Source organism: Trichoderma evansii (genome assembly GCF_050947405.1).
Source record: "Trichoderma evansii strain SZMC 28006 chromosome Unknown GGI43scaffold_8, whole genome shotgun sequence".
Lineage (NCBI taxonomy): Eukaryota > Fungi > Ascomycota > Sordariomycetes > Hypocreales > Hypocreaceae > Trichoderma > Trichoderma evansii.
Window position 1 is genome coordinate 510,890 of NW_028145198.1, and position 22,125 is coordinate 533,014.

At 44.3% G+C, this 22,125-nt stretch overlaps 4 protein-coding genes across 4 annotated transcripts; 2 read left to right on the forward strand and 2 right to left on the reverse strand.

Annotated features, from left to right (window-relative positions):
- Nucleotides 1–226: 226 nt before the first annotated feature.
- GGI43DRAFT_403334 (uncharacterized protein) lies at nucleotides 227–1,190 on the forward strand. The gene is made up of 2 exons (XM_083205787.1): nucleotides 227–871; nucleotides 995–1,190. The coding sequence occupies exon 1, from the start codon at nucleotides 380–382 to the stop codon at nucleotides 620–622; it is 243 nt and encodes an 80-aa protein (XP_083061252.1). The 5' UTR covers nucleotides 227–379; the 3' UTR covers nucleotides 623–871; nucleotides 995–1,190.
- A 2,661-nt stretch (nucleotides 1,191–3,851) lies between these two features.
- Nucleotides 3,852–6,207, forward strand: GGI43DRAFT_383176 (uncharacterized protein; the record flags this gene model as incomplete). Its single annotated transcript, XM_083203347.1, has 2 exons — nucleotides 3,852–4,063; nucleotides 4,143–6,207. 2 exons carry the CDS (start codon nucleotides 3,852–3,854, stop codon nucleotides 6,205–6,207), a joined length of 2,277 nt encoding a protein of 758 aa, XP_083061253.1.
- Nucleotides 6,208–12,639: 6,432 nt separating this feature from the next.
- On the reverse strand, nucleotides 12,640–16,712 carry GGI43DRAFT_422463 (uncharacterized protein; the record flags this gene model as incomplete). Its single annotated transcript, XM_083208113.1, has 4 exons — nucleotides 12,640–13,856; nucleotides 13,999–14,555; nucleotides 14,590–15,940; nucleotides 16,697–16,712. 4 exons carry the CDS (start codon nucleotides 16,710–16,712, stop codon nucleotides 12,640–12,642), a joined length of 3,141 nt encoding a protein of 1,046 aa, XP_083061254.1.
- Nucleotides 16,713–18,532: 1,820 nt separating this feature from the next.
- Nucleotides 18,533–22,124, reverse strand: GGI43DRAFT_422464 (poly glycohydrolase domain-containing protein; the record flags this gene model as incomplete). Its single annotated transcript, XM_083208114.1, has 4 exons — nucleotides 18,533–19,780; nucleotides 20,406–20,967; nucleotides 21,061–21,415; nucleotides 21,611–22,124. 4 exons carry the CDS (start codon nucleotides 22,122–22,124, stop codon nucleotides 18,533–18,535), a joined length of 2,679 nt encoding a protein of 892 aa, XP_083061255.1.
- Nucleotide 22,125: the final 1 nt, after the last annotated feature.

Genomic DNA, 22,125 nt, shown 5'->3' on the forward strand with positions numbered 1-22,125 from the left:
TATTGGTAGTACCTGTGACAGTTACACTGGATGCCTCACTTTTTGCTTGAGATTCTTTGCTCTAGTATTATTATTATGATACTGCTACTATTGGGTAGCGGTCTACGCTTCCATTTTCCACCTCCCATAATGCAAAAGCCCTGTCTGTTTAGGCAGGGGTATCCCGGGACCATTGAATGATGTAATACGTTTATACTATTATTTATAAGAATTGCCTAGAGTCCCCAGATCAGGCTCAAAACTGCGTTCTACTACCTAGTAATAGTAGAAGGATTTGTAGTATGTATGTGCGGAGCTCTTCTTACATGTACACCGTAGTACGACTACTAATATTGGCCGCCTTTTAAGCAAATGGCTCAAAGGCAGCCAGACCTATAGCATGCGGAAAGGGCTGGAACATTGCGGGTGGCGTTTCTTGTATCAAGTATTGGTTACGCTACTCATGTGCGCACATACAGCTACACCGACATCAAGTTCTACCCTTGTCAAAGACTGGGATGAATTGGCACCACGATGCGATGCTTGGGAATTAAAAGTACTAATGATTCTATCGAAAATAAGTTGGTATGGCTCTGGGAGTAGGTATATACAAGTGCCTAAAAGCACCAGGCACTTTATATGAGAGTTGGGAGATAGTGGCGAAGAATTATCACGTTGTCTGTGTATATAGCGCCACTCGCATCAGTAGTACTGCCAGCGTTGTCAATATGTCTGGGACCGCTGAATTATAATGATGAGTCCGCGTATTATAAGAATTCCGGAAGATTTAGGGACCTGAAGTCTGACTAAGTGTACAGAATTTGTGATATTGACAACGTTGCATGAAGTGATCCTTGGTAGCAAATAGTGTGGATCTGCGAAGGAACGACACCTAGTACAGTATTGAATCAGAGCTTGCTCGGGAAAATGCAAATAGGAAAAAACTTGGGAAACGAGGTTTTCATCGGTCTTTTCGCAGAGGCAACTGTTTAGGCAACCTTGGTGATGGACTTACTCGCGCTTGGAGGCGTTTTGGTGGCGAAAATCGGATCTACATTGCCTCAAGATCAAGACAGCCTATTACTTATTCGAGCTTTCTCAGTGGCTATATATCGCTTAAAAGCTAATAATAGTGCATTAATTGTATATATGGAGTACGAATGAGAGTAAATATATTATGTATTGCCTGAAGCTGTTCACAACGCTCCATCTCTCACCGCTGGATGCGGATATAGTCTGTAGTGGGGATGAATCTTGTCTTAAATAGCTGCGAAACCCAGTGTTTGAACAAATAACTGTCATATAAATTCATATTACAGTTTTATCTAAATCTCACTATTGTAATGCGTTATCATGACTGCGCCAGCGTAGTCGTGTTGTACAACGTGGATATAAGAGTGGAGTAGATAAAGGGCAACAAAATGCAAACCTATTTGCCTATTAGTATATCAAGACTAATGTACTTTGTCAGACTCTCAATAAATGCTTCATGTCGAATTATTCAACCATTGACTATGTAAACATGATATCAGAGCAACGAAAAAATGTGGAGTGCCATTTGCTGTCAATCTGTCACTGGTCGTTTTTTTGCGTCTGTCTCACGCAAGGAGTTCTTTGCAGCAAATACAAATTGGATGATCACGTCACGTTCTCTCTTGGCAGCTTTTTGAATTCTCTAATTCAAATATTGTTATTATGTCAAATATCACTTCTTTCTGATGCTCGTTGGGCGCTGGTTGATGGTTATTGTAGTAGGGCATTAACAAAACGAATGGTGGGGACTCGTTGCGGCCAAATTCACCCAACCGCCCGTATTGGCCAATTTATGAGCCTAAAAGACTAGCTTTCATGCACTGTTCTGTTTTAAGCTGCATTATCACAAGCGCTCTGTCTCAAAAATTTACTGAGAATAGCTAGGGCTTTACGTATACCTTGCTTTCCTTTGCCAATACAGGGCAATGCAGCCCAAGGCATGACGACTCAAAAAGAGTATAGTTTATAATCGTAAGAAGAGTTTGGCAGAAAGAAATGATTTGCCAATATGAAAATAAATAGGCTCATAGTCCCCTGTCTTTTCCCTTTTCTTAGCTCTTATCACCGAGCAAAACGCCAGTCACAAGTCGGCATGATCCTTGACCCTTGCCTATTTAAACCAGGGCGAATATGTTTGCGAAGCTAAGAACGCTTTCTAGCAAATCGATTTCGCTATTTCTTCCACACTGAGTCAAATATGCGCTGTCACTTGGATTTCTGGGGGTATAAGTGGCCGATTGATCTGCTCATGCCGGAGACTTATACCAAGGTAGCCAATCTCATGACTACACATACTCTGTCCTTCCTTCGCCTTGTTCTATTAGTGGCTTTGAACTCATACGTGTCTTTGAAGCTTTCTCGCCTTATAGATTTCGATATCTATCTTAAAACCGATTGACGAGAGCTCCCGAAGACACCTAAAAATCACTCCACGCTGAGATTGATCATAGTTTCACAGTACGTTGTGTGACGTAATATAGTGTTGCGTGGCTGAGAGTAGATTGCGAAGTGATTCACAGATACGACTTCAAAGATTTTCGAGAGAGCGAGGCAACTGGGTCAAAATTGCGGCAGCGATTGGCATACCGATGTAGTACTTGGTCATGCTGGTCAGTGAAACAGAGGGATATAGCTATTTCTTTTCTGAGCCAGATGCCTGCCTCGTAGATGTTGTGAAACACCTGGAGAGATGAACAGAAGACGAGCCTTTATGAGAAAAGGCCTGGGGATAGAGGATTGCCCGAAGTTTGATAACAGAAGTTTATGAGGCTCTGCCGTGCAGTACGCGGCGACTACATGTACTTTGTGCCTACATTTTAAGGTATTGGATGGAGATCAAGGTTTGGATAGCCATCATGAAGCCTTACACGCCCCATAACAGCATAGATGCCTAGCCATAAAAACGGGCTTGATAAATCGATACAAAAATTAGCAGTCTTCATAACTCAAGAATAGACCAGCCGATACATGTATTCATTGGGTGATTCTCAATCTTCAATCTTTTAGGCCATCAAAGTAAGGCGCGAACCTCGGAGCCTCATGTACATGTGCATGTACCTGTACATCGACCCTTGGGCTCTTAATAGACTCGCTCTGCCTTGTTCTTTCATTCAAGTATACCTATATAAAGCATCTCCTTCTTCGTGTTTGAAGAGCGAGCATTCCATGACTTCCATCGCTTTTAACATGATTGCGCGGGGCCACATCTTACACAATGCTGTCATAAATATCGATACTCGCATCTCAATTCCCATCACTCGTACTTATTTCGGTACCGCCACATTTCCTACCTGAAATATTTTCACTCCATCATCCCCAAGCTCTCATGCTCTATCTATCATATTTCGCGCTGAGTGACTGCGAAACTTGGATTGGGCCCTGACTTGGATTTTTTTTTTTAAAAAAGGTATGTACAGAGAGAGTCGATGTGTTGGTGGGTTCAATGATATGGAGAAGCCGAGCAGAGCCGCTTGGTGGTGCGCGAACTGCCTCAAAGTCCCCTGTACATGCATGCATAACCCCTGCAGCACTACACAGGCGCCTGGTGGTGGGGTGCCTTACTTAATATCACTACCATCGCTGTTTTTTCGTTTTGCATCATTCACGCTCACGCCCAATGTCAGCTGCGAACCATCGCAGCCTAGAGCTTTATATGCCGCGTACTAACAGATGCGTGGATTTTAGATCCGTATCTCAGCTATTCGGTATATGCTGAAGCGTCGCTCTCGTCAGCCGCATCCTGTCGCGAGCCATTGAAGACTGCTTCATATTTGATAGCAAGCCAGTCTCCGCCGCGCGGACACCTAGCAATTTGTCATCGCTTTGATGGTGTCGCGAACATGCCTCGCCAAGTCGACATTGCTAAGAACTGGACTAATTATCAGCGGACAGCTCGCCAGCTCACCTGTGATTTCTGCCAGGAAGACATTAAGCCGCCTACAAAGGTTGGCTTCGAACAACATGTTCGGGAATATCCCGAAAATCATCCAAAGGAGGAGAAGGATATTTTGGATGCCCTGGAGAAGATGAAATTAGCGTCCTCCAGAGTTCAGTGAGTTCAACAATTGCTGGACTATGTATAGACGTACGCTGACTTAATTTTCTTTCTTTCTTTCTTTTTTGCCCTAAAGACCTCAATTTTCAGATATTGATCAAGCCAAGAGGCCAAAGAAAAGACCTGGGGGAACAGCTGCTCAAGATTTGCCAGAAGACCAGCAGAACCTTGATAATGTAAATTCGAATAATAGAGAAGGCTCTGATAATGAAAGGGACAGTAAGAAGCGCCGATCTCCTAGTAACTCGCCCACACCGCGGGCTTCACAGAGATACAGGCGTAGGCAACAAGCCGAAAATGACAAGGATTTTGACCGTGGGACCAAAGGTCTCAGCAATCGGCAGCTCTGGAGCCCAGGTGGTGCTGCCTTAGCTAAGCCAGCTCAAGCAAAAACACAACAGTCTGGCCAATGGTCAAAGCAACTGCCTCTCAGCAAAGGGGAGGAACCCGATCCAGAACCAGGCCCAAAAGCAGAAGCAGAGGCGGACGAATCATATACCGAACATCCTTCTGTGTCGCAGATGATTCGTCAGCCAGAAACTCGGCCAATCTCACAAGAGCAGCTCGTGGCCGAGGTCAAAGGTATATATGCTGGACTTGTCATGGTGGAAAGCAAGTGTATTGAGGTGGATAACGCTCAATCAGCCAATAAGGATTCGCCGCAGCAGCTAAATAACGAGCAGTGGCAAGCGCTTATTGCTCTACATCGCACACTGCTTCATGAGCACCATGATTTCTTCCTCGCCAGCCAGCATCCTTCTGCCAGCCCGGCGCTTCGGCGGTTGGCTTCTAAGTACGCGATGCCCGCGCGCATGTGGCGGCATGGAATTCACTCCTTCCTTGAGCTCCTAAGACATAGATTGCCGCAGTCTCTAGAACATATGCTCACTTTCATCTATATCGCTTATAGCATGATGGCCCTCCTCTATGAGACTGTGCCTGCATTCGAAGACACATGGATTGAATGCCTTGGAGATCTAGGAAGATATCGCATGGCGATTGAAGACGATGATATTAGAGACCGGGAAACTTGGACGGCAGTATCTCGATATTGGTACTCAAAGGCCTCGGATAAACTACCAACTACAGGGCGACTCTATCACCATCTAGCCATCCTCGCTCGCCCCAACGCACTGCAGCAAACCTACTACTACACAAAATCTCTTTGCGTCCCTATACCGTTCTTAAGTGCTAGGGAGAGTGTCATGACTCTATTTGACCCTGTCCTGAGCTCAAGTCCGCCTCGGTTAGAGCTGATTGATCTTGCTTTTGTACGAATTCTTGCTATATTTTTCTCTGGAAAGGAAGAGCACGAATTAGGACCTGCAGCCGAGCAATTCTTAAGCCTCCTGGATGGACATATTGCTAGGACAACAAAAAGCTGGCTGGAAGCTGGATATTACATGGGCATCTCAATTACTTGCTCCCTCTTTGGATTTGGCAATGATTCCAATGTCCTGAAACACGCTATTACACCTAAACGGTCTGATGATATGGATGTTGCAGGCGAATCGACTTCTATGAAAGCTATCCCTACAGATGTCTTTCATCAATCACTCTCATTTGCTGTGCAGACTCTTGAGATAGTTATTCGGCGGTGGGGAGATATGAATATATTACCCTTTCTTCACACACAAATGGTATTTTTACACCATTTGTCTAAATTCCCCTCTGCTATAAAGCTTATTGAGCAAAAGTATCCTTGGAGGCTTATAGCAACCATGCTAAATTATTTAAAGCAATCATGCAAGTTTGAGCCCCGTATGGACAGCGAGGTATTCCCTGGGGCAGAAAACCAAGATCACTACCGGCCTCTTCCAGAAGATTACGCTATGCGTGGCTTGATTTACACAGAGGAATACTTTCCATTGAAATGGTTTGCGGGGGAAGCAGTTGAAGAGGATGAGAAATACTTTGAGCAAGCTTCTATGGTAGATTCTAGAAAGGAAAGGATATTGTGGATCGGAAAGCGGATTTCGTCCCTGAACAAATGGCTTTTATGGGATGGAGAGAGTGCCAAGTTCACTGTACCAAAGGAGTATGATAAAGATTTCACCGCTAAATCACCTGTCGCAGGTGCTAAGGAGATAGTGGACCTGGGGGCTGGTTCACATAGCCTAGAGGTTTCTCATGCAGATTAAATCTCACATATGGCTTTGCTATACCCGCATAAACTGGCGTTTTGTGCTTTCTAACGGTTTGCATAGCCTCTGACCTTTTTTTTTCTTTTTGATTTTTGGTTCAGGGGCGCCGGGAGCTCAGGGTCGTAAAGAAATAATTAGACAAATGTGTGCTCACTGGCTGGATAATTTCTTTCTTTCATTCGTTGTTACCTCATATTGTCTTGTACATTACAGCCTTGGTTTTCTCATGTGTTATTAAATCCAGATTCAACATCTCACATGTTCGCCTGTATATATCAACTACGGCATTCATAGCGCTAGATAGATGCAAATCACTTAATCCCATAAACTTCCGTTGCCTGTGATTACTCATATAATGTTTCTATATGTTCTTGAAACTATCTCTGGCTTTTCTACGATAACGAGTGCAAATCCATGAAATGGATGTGAGGAGGTTCTATGCGGATTCGATGTGTGATTGGTCATTAATCCGCTTCAGCTCTCTAATTACGGTGGTTTACTGTAATGATTCGGGGAAAGTACTATTACTAGGTACTCAGTTTTGGTAACTGCATGTCGTGCTCCCATAGACCTTGCACGTGGCCAGGAATGTGGGAGTGGATAGAAGTGGCTGTGGGATCCCTCGTGGTAGCCTTGTCCATTTGATAAGTTGCCAAAATTAGGCGTGGAGTTTTGAGGGGTCTGTTCACCAATTGAGTATTAATAATTGAAATGTGGTGTAGTACTCGTATATAACAAGGCATATTTACAAAAGGCAGCTATGTAAGTTCAGATACTTGACAATATTTACTAGCTTGGGCTCTCAATTCTTCTAGAACTACATGTACTTGGCAGATGCACTACCTCATACATAGTAATTGTGGCTATTATCAGAGGCAGCCCATAACCCATGAAATAATATAGATAATATGGGGAGGGAGGGAACCCCGCAATCAGGCTGAGGTCAGTTCCCCTCACGTTCAACCACTAAAGGCTCAACTCATGAACGCTGTGAACATCTTTAACCCTTTTGGGCACATATTGAAGTAGCACTGGCATGCTTCTTGTTATACCAGCGATGGCATTCCTAAATCCCATTGAGGGATTTCTTTTTTTTTCTATAAAAGATCGAGACACATGCAAGGCATTCATTGCATGATAGTGTGATGTGATCCAACGACCAACTGGTGATTTGGAAGATCACCTGGATGGATGGATCGACTCAAGTTTTTTGGGAAAAGTTTCAAAGGCTGCATCATTTCTACGGCTATCAGGATAAGTGTATAAACTCGGGCGAGTGGGAATGGAGAAGAAAACGCTATGCTACGCTACGCCCAGGTCAAATGCCTCATACGACAAGTATAGCATTGCGCATTGGCTTCGATTGAGTTTTCGGTATCGGGAAAGAGGCCGTCTTCCGCGAGGGTACATGTAACATTCAGCCGCACTGAGTTTGCGCATGCAGCGCCTTGCATGAGCATGTATCGGAGTATACAAATAGGTGTTAGCATGAGAGACCTGGATTCCGACAGAGTCTGTGCTTTTTGGCAAACTGATATCAAAAACCGAAAAAGTCCTACACCTACAGCATTAAACCCGGATCCGGCCGAGTGGTGTTATATTTTTAGCTAAGACGATTACAGCCTTACTAGTTGAGTACGACTGACTGCCTTACAGGGACGGGATTGATCCTACTAGAAGCAGTGGTGGAAATTCCCTGGAACCAAGGAAGCTGCATAAGAACCCAAAGATGCCGAGATGATCTTATTCTGTGACGGTGCTGCCTAAATAGGGGGAGCGATCCGGGCAATTCCTTCCAGGGCTATCTCGCAACCGTTATTTGATCGGGTCGAGGATTTGGAGATGATGTATCAGTTCCTGTCTGAGCCGGTGCGGCTGCGGGTACGCTAATGCGGTTGCCTTTTTTTGCCTTGTTCAAAAGGACCATGGTGGGGCTTTGAAGCTCAAGCTCACTTGAACCACTTTGACTCGGGAGAGTTGGAAGCAGTACCTCTATTAACAAATCTAATAAATAGCTACAAGGTCCGCTCATGTATAGTAGTTCGTAGAGGGGGGCCCATTTCATCACTCTTACGCTCGAGAAGCAGTCTAGAAAATTCTCTCCACCTTCGGATGCTTTTTTGTGTTTGCCTTTTTTCCATCTCGGAGGGTTTACCTTGGCGGAAAGCTCGGCTGCACAAGTCATTCATTTTCCGGCATGTATTTTCTGGTCATCGGGTACTAATGCTTGCAGCCGTCTTTGCACTCACGTAATATCTGGGAGGTTGGAAGCTGAGATATTCTGTAAGACGGGATGCGACATGCAATCCACCGGCCCTCAGCCTCTTGTAGTGCAAATAAGTGGCCTTGTACGTCGCCACTGGGCCGCTACACGGGTCTTGCAGGTTGTCGGCTACCACCGTCTCTGTTGGAGAACCCAGCTGAATAGCTGTTTCTGTATTTCTACTGGACTGGAGAAGAGGTCTCTTCAGCTTGGCGAGATGCGGCTGAAAGTTTGCTGATTAGTTCGCCTCCCCGCAAGCTGGGTGCCTAATTAGTGCGATGCTAAAAATCCAGTGGAGGTGCGGCCAACGTGGTCCTTTTGAAATTCTTTTCAGCATCGGCCAGGGTCGTATGCCGCTTACATTCTTGACGTCATTCCATATTACTAGAGATCTGAGCTTGAGACTATGTATGCAAAGCTCTGTGATATAAGGCAGCTTTCGCCTAAACAAGCACCAATAAAGCTGCCTTAATCCTACGGAGATCCGTCTTAGATCTTAGACGTCCTGATTCCAAACGATCAAAGGACCATGACTAGGAGGAGCCAAATTGAGTAAAAAAAAAGTTTTCGCATTTCTTGCCACTTTGCCCATCTCTGCTGACTCTCACCGTCGCCTTCCTTGTTCCGCCAGTTGCCTTACTTGGGGGGTCATTCAAGCTTCCTCTTTGAAGGCATTTTGCGAGATGTCGTTCGTAATACCCGGTGGCTGAGTAGGGTCATAGCACCCGGATACCCCAAAAACAATATTGAAGGGTCCCGCTTAAAGGGTTAAAAGCATGATGATGCTAATTACCAAACCAGCATTTCCGCACTTTTACCCCGTATGGAATGCAGGATTGCAAGACCTAAATCATGCGACCTCAAGACGCTGCGGGTCAGCATTGGCGGCTAAGCGATCACTTGCAACAGGGGCACTTGACAGGGTCGTTCAACGCTTGTGACCTATGATATGTGATGTGTACACAGCTGCCTTGGCTAGTTCGGCCAATACTAGAGGCTGAAGCTGCCCTAACGGGAATTCAGGTGGCTGGCTAGACTCGAATAGTGATGGAGACTGTCTTTGTTGGATCTAGCTATTCCATCGGACTAGCTACTCCATCGTGGTGGGAAAATACGGTGTAGAGGAATTGCTATATCGAAAAACATGTACTATGGATGCCACAATGGAGATATGCTGATATGCCGTCAGCTATGCATATAGTGGACATTCATCTGCAGTGAGAAGTAGACGTGGTGATGCTAGATACCATACGATTTCTTCGCCGATCTAAGTACCGAATAATCTACCATGAGAAGTCCATGAGCCAGTAGTTTATCGATTTCCCATGTGCCTGGTAAGCCTTATATAAAGAGTAAGATTATGTTGTCTCGATTCGGTTAGTAGAAATGGCTGCCTGTCTCACTTCTGCCCGAGGCAGCCAATTTGGTAGGCTCAAGATGAAAATTGTCAAAACTTTCTCAAAATGGAGCATCAGCTTGGCGAATGGAGCATATACAACGCCGAAGGATGAATAGGGCGTGAATGTGGATCATACGCACCTATGTCAAAAGGCTTGCGGGCAAACAGCCTAGGCTATTAGCATCTGTGTTGTTGAAGCCATATGCCTCTTGTTAGTTTTAGCCAAAGATTATGATGTGATGTCTGGCAGATTTAGGAACAAGAGTCTATCAAAGAGCTGTATAATTGTAACCATCTCGATAGGACACAATAAAAGTTATAGTTGATCATGCTATCGTGATTGTCTATGCGTTTTATTCACTACGGTCATTAACTTGAAGTGAGCAGTATCTACTCTATAAGATGACTCGTGATTCATACTCGGACTCTTCAGATAGTCAAATAGTATAATGAAGAAATGTATGTAAGAGCGTAAGATTTTGACAGTAGATTATAAGCAATATACGAATCTGAGTTCTGTTATTTTCCTAGTCAATTCTAAATTCGCCAGTTCTATTCCCCAGTTCATATCATCCAAGGCCATAGAGTCTCCTATGCTTTATATAATTCTCTCAGAAGATGATTGATAATCTATATTGCACTCATATTGAGCAAACAAATCAACGCCTCAGCTGCGAACGTGCTAAAAAAAAATTCGTTTGTCTATTATTATGAACATAACGTTTGCTCCTTGTGAAGCACTGGCGTATTGATATCAAACATCTATATCGGCATAATAATATATATGCTCATATACACAACATGGGTACTCGATATATGTCGCAATTTCCCTAGTATATTAGTAGTAAATAACTGATGGGCTGTACACAAAAATTACATTCAAATATAGGCGAACATTGTAAAACAAGTCAATCAATTGTCCTACCTGCTTGTATTCTCAATGCAATATCAAACTCTTGGCTCTTGCTGTTTAACAACCTAGGGAGCGGTTGATAGATGCTCACACTAATTCTATTTTCATTTCGTAGTACTCTACCACATACTTAGTATATGGAATTACTTTAATCCATTATTTCGTATAAATACATGCCTATTGATATCTGACCCAAATTTTTCGTGTTGTGAAAGTTTCTACCCGATCTACAGCACCCTACCATTGGCAGAGTCAGCGGGCTACCTAGCAGAGTAGTTTGTCCAATCATCTCTGCACCCCAATCGCCTTTTTTTTTTTCTTCCAACAATATTTGGCCACCTACAAATCCTAGACAATTTTTCAAATATCAAGTTTCAGCTCTGATAGCAAGGCCAATTCGTTCACTAGGGGTTGCTGTGATCAACAAGGCAGCTGCAGTTACCTCAGAAGTCTAAAAAAGGCGTCCAAATGCATGTATGTAAAATGAGGTAGCCATGCATTTTGCTATAATGGCAGAAGTTGGTGAAATACTATAAACCTTGCAGCTGAGATGATTTCGGTGACGCTTCGCCGGATTCTATTGACTGGTTAAATTTCAGCCCTTGTGGTGCAATCTAGGCGTCTAAGACAAAGGCTATTGATTTGGCATGCAAGAAATAGTCACAAGCCAAATCCACCAGAGTCTAGACCACGCCAATATCTTGGGGAAAACGCAAGGGCAGTGTGCAGTGCGTAGGATTAGGGCTCTTCGTTGCTGTCTCCAATTAGCCCGGCTTGTTAATGCAGCTAAGGTATGGGATCCTGGGCATGAAGAGGAAGGGCGCGCGTTAGGAGCTAATGCGACCACGGCAGGACTTACTACGTTGATGCCCAATCCCGAAACTCATTGCAGTATTAGCTGGAGTGATAGAAAATAAGAGAGAGAAGCTCGGAATTTGAGTGTCAACATTTATTATCGGGTGATTACAACACATTAGTATCTGCAGTGTATGACGCAGGGGCTCGCTACGACAACATGCATATACTGCCTGACTCTAAACGGTCACTGCAGCACTGACCGCTATATGGTAACATTCGTATATGTGTTTCGGCCTTACATTTACCAAGGGAGAGGTATATGGAGTGGGTAACAACAATTATTTGATTGGAAATGATTTACGTGGCAACCAGGTAGGTAGAGTTACAAAGCAGAATACTGCTTTGATAGATAGTCGGATAATACTACGAAGGTCGCATCCAATCCCATATGCTAGAATATGTTGCATTATATGGTTATTAATGTGAATACATTAGTGCTCGATAGAAATTTTTCATCCTACTTACATCACCAAGTAAACGTATTGGTTGTATTTGAATCAATCTTATACTAAGCCATGATATAAAGATCCAGCTACGTAGTTCGTTGCATGAGCCGTATCAATTAAAATACCTCGGGCAGTATCTTTAAATTTAATTCACTTTGTTTTAATACTACAGTCTAGGTACTGAATGACAAGCTACTTTGCTGAAGGCCAAAAATGCGAATCTTCAGTTGGAGCTACGCATGAAGTGACTACATTAACTGAATCCGTTTTCAATGTGTATACTATAACCTTCGAACACTATCATTGTTGAATATACTTAAAAGCAGGATACAATATATTGAGAAATGTTCAAAATCCGCCACAGGTCTACCATACTCGAAGCTCCCCTGATTTCATATATTCAAGCCACTTATGAGCATTAATCTTACTAACTTGAATATGTTACATTCGTATCTCATTCTAAATGTCTAAATTATTAGTTTCTTATAGTGAACTGTAATCAATATAAACAAGTAATATAGAGAAAGTATTAACTATATTCAGAGTAAATTTATAATACTATAACTAATCTTTCAATCTCTTCCTCAGAAGCTTCTAGGCCCTGGATATGTCTTTTTGTACACCCCCAACATTTATTATCCGGGAGTACTATCGTGAGTCTTCTTAAACGAATACTGACGCCAACAGCTGCTAACCTCCCTATCCAATTTCCTGCTGATCGCACAACAGAAATTCCTGGATCTGTTGGTGGTGTAAATAGTTCCTCCCAATTATCAACTACAATCATAGCCAATTGTTTCCCAAAAACATAAATAAATGAATGAAACGATTGCTCATTGACCAACCCACCGTTTGAGCACTTACAGTCAACGCGAGAAACTAGTCTGCTGCTAAGTGTCGATAAAAGGTCTAGGTCACCAACCCAAGTCGAGCTATCAAAGACTTGAATAAGTGCTTCGTGTAGCACTGTGTTGTTGTCTATATGGTGTTCATTTTTCGTTCGGTCAAGCAGGCCTTGCTGATATTGAGTGAGACTTAAATGCATCGAGGTTTTCCGAAAATTGTTCTCAATGTCGCCCAAAAAGGGGCTATGACTTATCACTTTCCAATTAGGGTTGATTTTCCTAATTCTAGGCTCTGGCGGAGGGACAAGAAGTGACACGCCTGGCGTTCCAATATTGCCTGATACTCGCTTGATCTCGGTCTCTGTAGGGGCCTCAAATGGGTCAGCTAGCAGCGGAGTTGCTACAAAAATAGTGTCGTTAGAAGTAATGGCGAATACTTCACGGAAATGTGCCACATCAAGCAATCGGCCACACTCAAACATAGTAACACATGCAAATGCCTCTGGCCTTGAGAGCTTTAATCTCATGGGCGATGAATGCTGGGTTTCCTCCGAAAATATCCATGGCGCATCAGCCAGTGAGATCTTGTCCACAATCGCTGGATCCACGGTTGCATCGGGAAGGCATCCGTACATTTTGACTGCTGAGGCGCACGCACGCAGCGTCCGTGTGAAGACCGGATGTGTAGCTCTCAATTGTGTTGCAAACCACTCGGTAAGTTTATAATAATCGAACTCGTTCCCTTCAAATTCTTCGTTAATAAAATCCGCTGTGAAGTAGCGACCAATATCCTTAGAGCCATAGCCAAGCTGGTTTTTTCGCGGGTCATGGTGCTCATTATTCTGCGTTATTGGTCCAGCGTTTAGGATTTCCTCCCGTTCGCTGCCAATGCAGAACTTCAAAGTTACGAAATTTGCAGAATCTGAGGGACTATTATATTCTACTTAATGTCAGCCTCCAAGTCATTGGTAGCAGGGAAGGGAAAGGATATAAAATAATTTTCTCTTTCTTTTTCTTTCCTGTTGTATACGTGTGTTAGGGGAGATGTCAAATAAGAAGTATACCTTGAGATAGTCGGGTCAACGACTCCATGAAGTTCTCGCCTCTTCCAAAGATAAAATGGCCATGGTTTGGGTCCTTTATCGAAGTGATCATATGTACAGGGAAACATTCTTCATTAAGACTCCGAATTTCAGTGATGCGACTTCTCAGCGCAGGAGATAGAAGACAGTCCAAATTATGTCTTGTTTGCCTACTATGGCAGTTAATGGAACAACCTCCATTCTCGCTGCAAGGACAAAGTACCCGCTGTTCTTTCTTTTTCCCAAATCGAAACCTGCTGGTAGAAGTACTTTGCTGCTCTAAGTCCTCCTTCGAATAGCATTTTCCGTCACACGAACATGGTCTTGGGCTATCCTGGAAGGAGATCCACCGTACAAATTTTTCAAACATCGAAGAAGGAAACGGTTGAAGAATATAGCCATTTAAATGTTCAGAGCCAAAATGCTTGTCGATTTTCTGGATGGTTGCAAACTCGGGATGATTCAGGTTGAAGTATCGGATTACGCAGTTGCTGTTAGAGAGCCCGAGGCTCTTTGCATACCTCCTCAAGTATCCGATTCTAGTCTCAGAATCTTTCATCAGGGAGAATATACGAAAGCCCAAAAAATGGTGGTGGATGATCTTTTTTATTGCAGAGAAACTGACCATGACGACGGCCATGTTCCATCAGCTTTCTCGCAGTCTCTCTCTCAATTTCGCTATCAGCTGACAGATCCTCGACTGCAGTAAGAATTTGGCCCAGCCACGACGTTTTGCTTGTGAGTTGTTGCATGCGCTTTAAATCGGATGGAATGTGAATAGATCTCTCAGGCCATCGCAGTGCCTTTATTAACGTCATCAAGAGATCGAGCGATTTGTCAACTGATTTGGTGAATGTAGGCGTAGGCCATGTTGAAATGACGCATCCAAGCAAAATGAAACGAAATTGGTCCATGGAGATCCGATTAGAAACCACGCCAAGTGTCTGCTTGACATGGACTGGATCTCCGTAGTAACGCAAGTAGGATAAAGGAAGAGACCACGAAATACTGCCAGTGCTATCATCTGTATGTTCTAGATCAATGGTTATTATCCCAGATTTCGGAATCAGCCTATCTTTCTGAGGTATGACATCTGGACCACGGCTCATGACGCATAAATCTGGATACAGATGCCACGATCTCATTGCCAAGAGTATTGCACCGTTTCGCACTTTCTGCGGGACACCCTTGATTAACAAGTCCATTGAAGACAAGGCATCTGTCCAGGCCATCTTAACACTCTCATAAGGATCAGAATACATATTCACAGGTTGGCCAGCTTGGTCTGTGTAAAGAAGTGCCGTATTTCTTTGGTCCTTGGTTACTTTATTTGCTGTTTGTATCCAAGATCTAGCGCTGTTGTCCCACGATGCAAGCTCAATTCTGGAGAATTCTTGCCTGTAAGCAGATAATTTTGCGAAGTCCTTGGGATCCCTGGGGTCCTTTATAGTGTTTTCTATTTCCGCTTTTCTTCTTTCAATAAGCTGATACCAAAGGGCAACAGACTCTGGCCCTCCAAACATTTCCGCTATCATACAAGCGAGCAAATGGATCGCAATGGCATTGGGGCCAGAAGTCGCGGCTGCCCATAGACTACCAGAGTCGGGACCGATAAATCGGGCAAATATCCCATGGCGCTCCTCTAAGGGTCTTATCTTTGCCTTTTCGGAAATTTCACTCACTCGATTCCCATAAGCTGCAAGCAAACATTCGACAGACGGAGGAATTCCATCAAATAGAGCCCCAAGTTTCCTTGCCGTCCTATGAAGGGTGCCATTCTCGGCATCATCTCTTCGTACTTCACTGAGACTACCACTCACTCCACTATATTCCTTGGGCGCCTCCACTTTGATGAGCGTAAAATCAAAATTCACGCTGGCAGCAGCCAAAGTAACCTCGTTTGAGATAGTTGCTACGCTTGCAGCTAGTTTCGCAATAGAATTCATTGATGGTAACGACAAACGTATAAAACGTCGACAAAATATATAGAGATTAGGCCACGAAGTTTCATTGAAACAGATGTATGTAATTTCAATATGCTCCGCACTGCGTAACACTCGCCAATTTCATCACATGATCGGCCTTTATTAGGCATCGAGGCCCAAATGGAGACCTACACTCCCCAAGCTGTGATTGGTCTCGATTTGACACGGGAGCTTGAATTGCGTAAGGATCATGTCGCCTCCGCACTCTTTTAACATAAACCTTCACAAGAGAAACGTAAATCGAAAGAAATTTCAATAACTGTAATAAGAGATACTGTACTATACTACAATATATCATTCGTATTAGACTGTATGTTGTTCTTTCTTGTAATGTCCCAAGCTTTTCCATCAGGGAAAGTGAGCTAACATGCTACCCAGAAACTGAGCTTCCATCTACAGCATATATGCCATGGGTTGGTTTCTCACTGGCATTGGCCCAATATTCGGATGGAATATTGCCTTCCTGGGTCTGATACCTTTGTTGGGCCAGTATGCAATAGCGCCACATGTCGAAAGCTTGATATCTTCACCTTTTTGCCTTCTTCCTCGTATCGTCCCTGGTCCACAAGCTCTTCGTTCGCCGTCACGGTCTTGGTGGGAATGCCAGAAGCAGCTTCCTAAAATAGCCGCTCGTCTCGACTTCTTATGTGGCTGTGTTTCTCATAGTCCACAGAGCTTTGTGCACGTGGTCTCACCAACAATGAACTCCATAGAACCCGGAGTTCCGTTTTCAATCAACTTTTGGAGTGTTGGGTACAAAATTGAGAGGTTGGGTCTACCAATTCAATCGAATCTCAATAGCCATACTGATGGATATACTTCTTCCCGCAGTTGGCAATGTTGGCAATTTTATATTGCCCGATTGCGGGGAAGCCTTCAATCAGTCAACACGGCTGACATTCTTAACATCCTATCTTTTCTCATCACAATAGGCCTTATAGTGCTCACTATTGTACAAAAAGATGGTGCAGCCCTCATCTCGTTATTAATTCTTTCGTTGAATTCTGCAAAAGATTGTCGTACTTGGCAGGCTAGAATGAGGGAGCGGGTCCCACAACGTCGTGACATGCATCAAGTGATTTTCAAAACCGAGGCAAATATTTTTTATCTTGCTTTTTGCGATGAGATAGCACTTAATGCTCTCATTCACGGAAAACCGATGCATTTTGACAAATTTCTGAGCAGTAAAGCTCATCTCGCATTTACAAGCAATTTGTTCATGCGCTCTTGCTTCGACGCATCTTTTATTCTCATTGGGACTTCTACATTCAATATGCAAGTTGCTATTGCTACTGCATACGTTATCCTTACCATCTTATTCATAATTTTACAACCCAAAGGTATTCAGCCAAACGAAATCATGATATCTCCTCGTTTCCATTTGCTCGCGACCAGAGCAAATATTTGTGATCCTGACGCCAGATTAAAAGCTGAAAGGCAGCCTTCTTTAGCCAACACTGTTTGGTCTTTGATGAAAATCACAGAATCAGTGGCATGGGTCCATTCTATTCAAGCAATCCCTGATACACCCGGTTGGGAGAAATGGTATGACGAAGCATGAATAATTTGGCGAGCAGCGGCTGGCCAGCAGAGGCTGAGAAACAAAGATTAGTCGACAATAATGTTAATGCGTATGATGAGGATTGTGAACTAAGCACCAGTCAAACACCACAGAACGAGCCTAGCATCCATTCAGTCAACTTGTCGCAATGGTCAAGCAATTAAATTACAAGAGTAGCTAGCTGGATAATCCTAACACCGCCGATGCCTGCATCAGGTCACATTCTATTATAATATAACGAAATAAGTTTTATAACATAATATTTCCAGTCTCATGAATTGCGACATTAGAGCTTAATACAATTCGGCAAGGCTTTCATATACAGAAGAAACGTTGACGAGAAACAAAACAAGTTGATTTGCTTAAGACCAACACTTAATTTTTATAACATATATTCATAACACTGGTGGCTGTCGTGAGCTGTCTTATAAAACCCAGCAAAATTCTAGAAGTGGAAGTTGGACCAAAAAGTACCGTTTGTCATGATGGCAACCCTGGCTAATACTCAACACCCAGCAAGTATCGAGGACAAAACCAGGATGGAAGAGTCGTCAGCTGTGCGTATTCCAACGAGTCATAAAATGTCGTCTCTTGGTTTTAACTTGCTGATAAATATGTCAAATGAATAACCTGATGGGTGCTTTAGATAGCATCCACAAAATAGACTATGGCACACAATAGGACTTCCTCTTCCAACATTCAGCCGTGTGATATTCAGTTTCATGAGCGTGTGTTTTAAACTTTGTCCTGTATATGAGATTGTCTATTTGAATTATTCAGAATTCACTTCTTAATTCGATGGAGTGCTTCTAATAACCATTAATAGGCTTCTATAAGAAATTTAGTTGGGTATATTGCATACTGGTTCAATCAGATCCGTGCGTTTCCTAAGCTAGCATTTCTCAATGTCGTAATATGATATCAACAAGACATAATATTATACGATAGTATCATGGTATCATCTCCCCTACTAACACTCACGTACATTTTCAAGTAACCAATTCATTGTTTCCCAACGCCCAATACCCCGGGGTATAGCTTCCAAACAGTTATGCAGGTCTTTCACAGTCCAAACTGCCTTGACTCTTTCGGCAAATCGTCCAACTTTAACACCAAAATCTTTCTGAGAAGCATCAAAGAGTAATCGGAGCTCTTTGCCAGCCAACGAAGCTGCCATCCACATCAAGATTACTTTAGTAGCTGGGTCGCCGTTGAAGGCGCCACAACCCCATAGTCCCGTCCATACAGTCGGATTCTCGCCACCTGACCATGATGAAAACGCCGTATACGCCTTTCGAATCTCCCGCATGATATTTTCCTGTTTCAAATCAGGCAGTATTTCGGAATCTTCTACTTCGTCAAGTTCCAGTGCATCCATAAACAGCATTCGACCTCCTTGTCTCTCCTCTGACGTAAGTTTCTCCCAAGTCAGGTCACGACGCTGGCCTAAGATTCTCAGCATGGGGCGTGCCCCACGAACAACCAAGACTTGATCATCTTGCAGCGTGGGCGTAAATAGAACTGCAGGACAGACTTCGGGACAGTTGCCCACGTACAATTCCTCTTGCGTTGCTGACTGTCCAAAACCGATATCTTTATTAGCAGAGACTATAGCTGCGCCACTGTGCCCTTGATAGGCAATTTCCTGTGGCTCTGTGCTGAATTGTTCCAAGAGGGCAATGGTTAGTCTACCTAACCGAGACTCGTTCCATCTCCACGCCAAAGAGGTGTCCGGGCCGTCGAAAGTGTTTAAAGAGAATTCGACCTGACTATCAACAGACATTCCGGCACTTCTCGTCGACGATCCTGCACTGAATTCATCAAAGTATGAAAAGAGCGCTGTGAGATACATTCGTACCGCCTGCGGGTGCCGTTGTCCAGACCCATACCAAATGCTAAAGTCGTGATATCCCTCCCGCCAGGAAGGGGTTTGGTATGTGCAGAGAAACTGGTGAGCTACAAGGCATGCGACTTCCTTATTTGTAAGACACAGTTTCTCCCCTGGTTGTAGCGCGGGTATCTTCCGTGTCAAGAAGAAGTTAGGTAGCATAAGAGCGAGCTGGACGATTGTTGGCCATAATCGCAAGAAAAATGTGTCGCCGTGCTGTTCAACAGCTTCTCTGAGTGTTCCATAGTCATTTGCGGCCCCAGAGGAGCCACAATTCGCATGAGCGATGGTATCGATAACATCAACAAGCTGAGCCGGGTTGTTAACTGGCTGGTGAAGTATATGTTCAAGCAGTGGCCAGAACGCTACCAAGCCATCTTTACCTTCTTCATCAAGGAGGCTGAAGCGATCAAGGCATCGCCGTGATGGCGAGGTAGGTAGTAGCAAATCCGGCCACAGAGGTTCCATCACCACCTTTTTTTTGTTTGAGATAGTCCAAAGTACCCTTGTACGATTAAAAAGGGTGGCAACTATCGGTCCAGGCAATTAGAGATATATAATGAGTAGTGCCAAGTCTACCTCTTTTGTGATGAGTCATCCGGCAACAGCTGAAAGCTATGAGGCGGGGTGATGCTGACCTTGTCGCCCAGGTTTCAGCCGTCATATAGGGAATTGACAGGCAGCAATATGAAGAAAAACGATATGAAGATCTTGGGTAGTGTGGCTGGATTGGTGTTGAAAGAATCCTCCAATACTTTATCATCCTTACCATATGCTCACAAAAGCCATCTTTCCTTCAGTTCATAATACAGGACGACTCTCAAACGATTAAAAAGTTCATTTCTGGGTCTCTGAGCGTCTGGACCCAACTCTTCGATCCCCTTTCCTCTGCTGCTAGGTTCCAGATAACTTGGAGCGTTTCCATGGCGGTGTGGATGAAGCCCCACGGACATACTGTCGTCATTATCCGTAGTCTTTCCATGATTTGTTTCTGTCGTTCTGGATTCCTAGTCTCTGCGCCAATGATGAAGGTTGGCCACGTAGTTGCCTTGAAATTGGGGTCTTCTACAGGAATCATGTTCAGATGTGCCAGCAAGTCATCGCTTAAGAAGGACACAAATTCTGGGCCAAGTCTCTCTCCGACAGACGGTACAGCTTGCAGAATGTAGATACAAGCAGCCAAGCGATGAGCTGATCCTGCGTGCATGCGGCTTTGCATCGACTCATTCGACAAAGATAGGACTTTACCCGTGTCGCGAGCCCATCCATAGATGTCGTAGGCTTGAGCACGTTTAACCAGCTCTATACCAGCCATGGTGGTTTCCTCGTTGGGTTGACCATCGACTGCGTTGTTCAAAAGCTGGGAGGCGGTGTGCAATATTTCCATCAGTTCTGGTGGGCAGCACAAATAGCTATTCGCTATCGTCTTGCCGAGCACAAAGGGAATCTGCGAAGACTCAAAGTTCAAAGACGTTGCGTATCGTGTTGGCATAAATGCCGAAGCGAGGATAAAGTAGCTAAACGTAACAATTAGTATATCAAGAGATTATTCATGCGAGGATAACGCAAACAATAAAAAGTTGAAAAACAGTATACAAGAGAGAGCTCACATAAAGCAATCCGAAAGGAGGTAGTCCCGCAACGAACTATCCCATGCTTGGGTGAGCTGTATGAACGACATGATTTTTGCGGCTCCTTCAAGGTGCGCTCTCCAACCATGCTTTCCAGACTCAATCAACTCTATGTTGATGAAGAAGAGCGAAGCTGCAAGCACAACATCGCCATTCATAGTATCAAGATTCTGAATGGCAGCAGACATGAGCCGCAACGCTGTGTGTTTGGCGACCAGTGCATCGTTGAGTGCCTTTTTAGATGCCGCGCTCGGATTCGCAGCTGCGAGGCGGCTGTCGTCATATGGTAGACCCATAGTTATTAAGTTGGACATGTGAGCCGCCGAGGCCGCAACTATAATGTGCTGTAGCAGTGGATGAGCACGAGTTAGTGGTATGAGGCTGCGAAAAGGATTGCACTCTGGCCCGTCGTTGGACACTAGGTCTTTGCACAGGCGGGTCGTAACTGCAGTGAGATATTAGTCAAAAGACAAAAAAGGTTCATTCAATATAAGCCAGAAAAAAGAATCTGGATCTGGCTCATACGCACAATAGTTGAGGTAGAACCGGTCAGACTGGTTCAGATCTTGGAACAAAGGATCGGCCAGCACCCAAGGACTGCTTGGTTTGATACTGGGAGGCCCGGACAAAGGGGTGGGCAGTGGCGCTTCTGCATCAGCCGACATTCTTCTACCGTAATAGCCATTCCATGGTATTATAGATACTCTGGGAGACATTGACGAGCTCCTCTTAGAACGCAGCTTGGCCACCGCCAGAGCAGGCGACAGGGCCTCTGTCTCGACTTCAGCGCCCATCTCAGGCTCTAGCTCAGCGCCTCTGTCATTCTCATCCTCATTCCCAGCCGCAACGGGCGCGCTCGACGTGCGGCCGGCCAGCTTCCCCCGGCTGGCGATGGCTCCCGTCCAACGAAACAGTTTCCCATAGCCGAGACACTCCTTTCCCGAGGAGGCACACTTGTTGCAGTGTGGGTACGACCGATCACAACGGAGCCTCTGCCGGCGGCAGTTGTGGCAAGGCTTCGTAGGCGGTTGGACAGAGCCCATG

Bases quoted from the DNA above. Each gene is read 5' to 3' on its own strand.
- GGI43DRAFT_403334 (XM_083205787.1), top strand. From the start codon at position 380: ATGCGGAAAGGGCTGGAACATTGCGGGTGGCGTTTCTTGTATCAAGTA.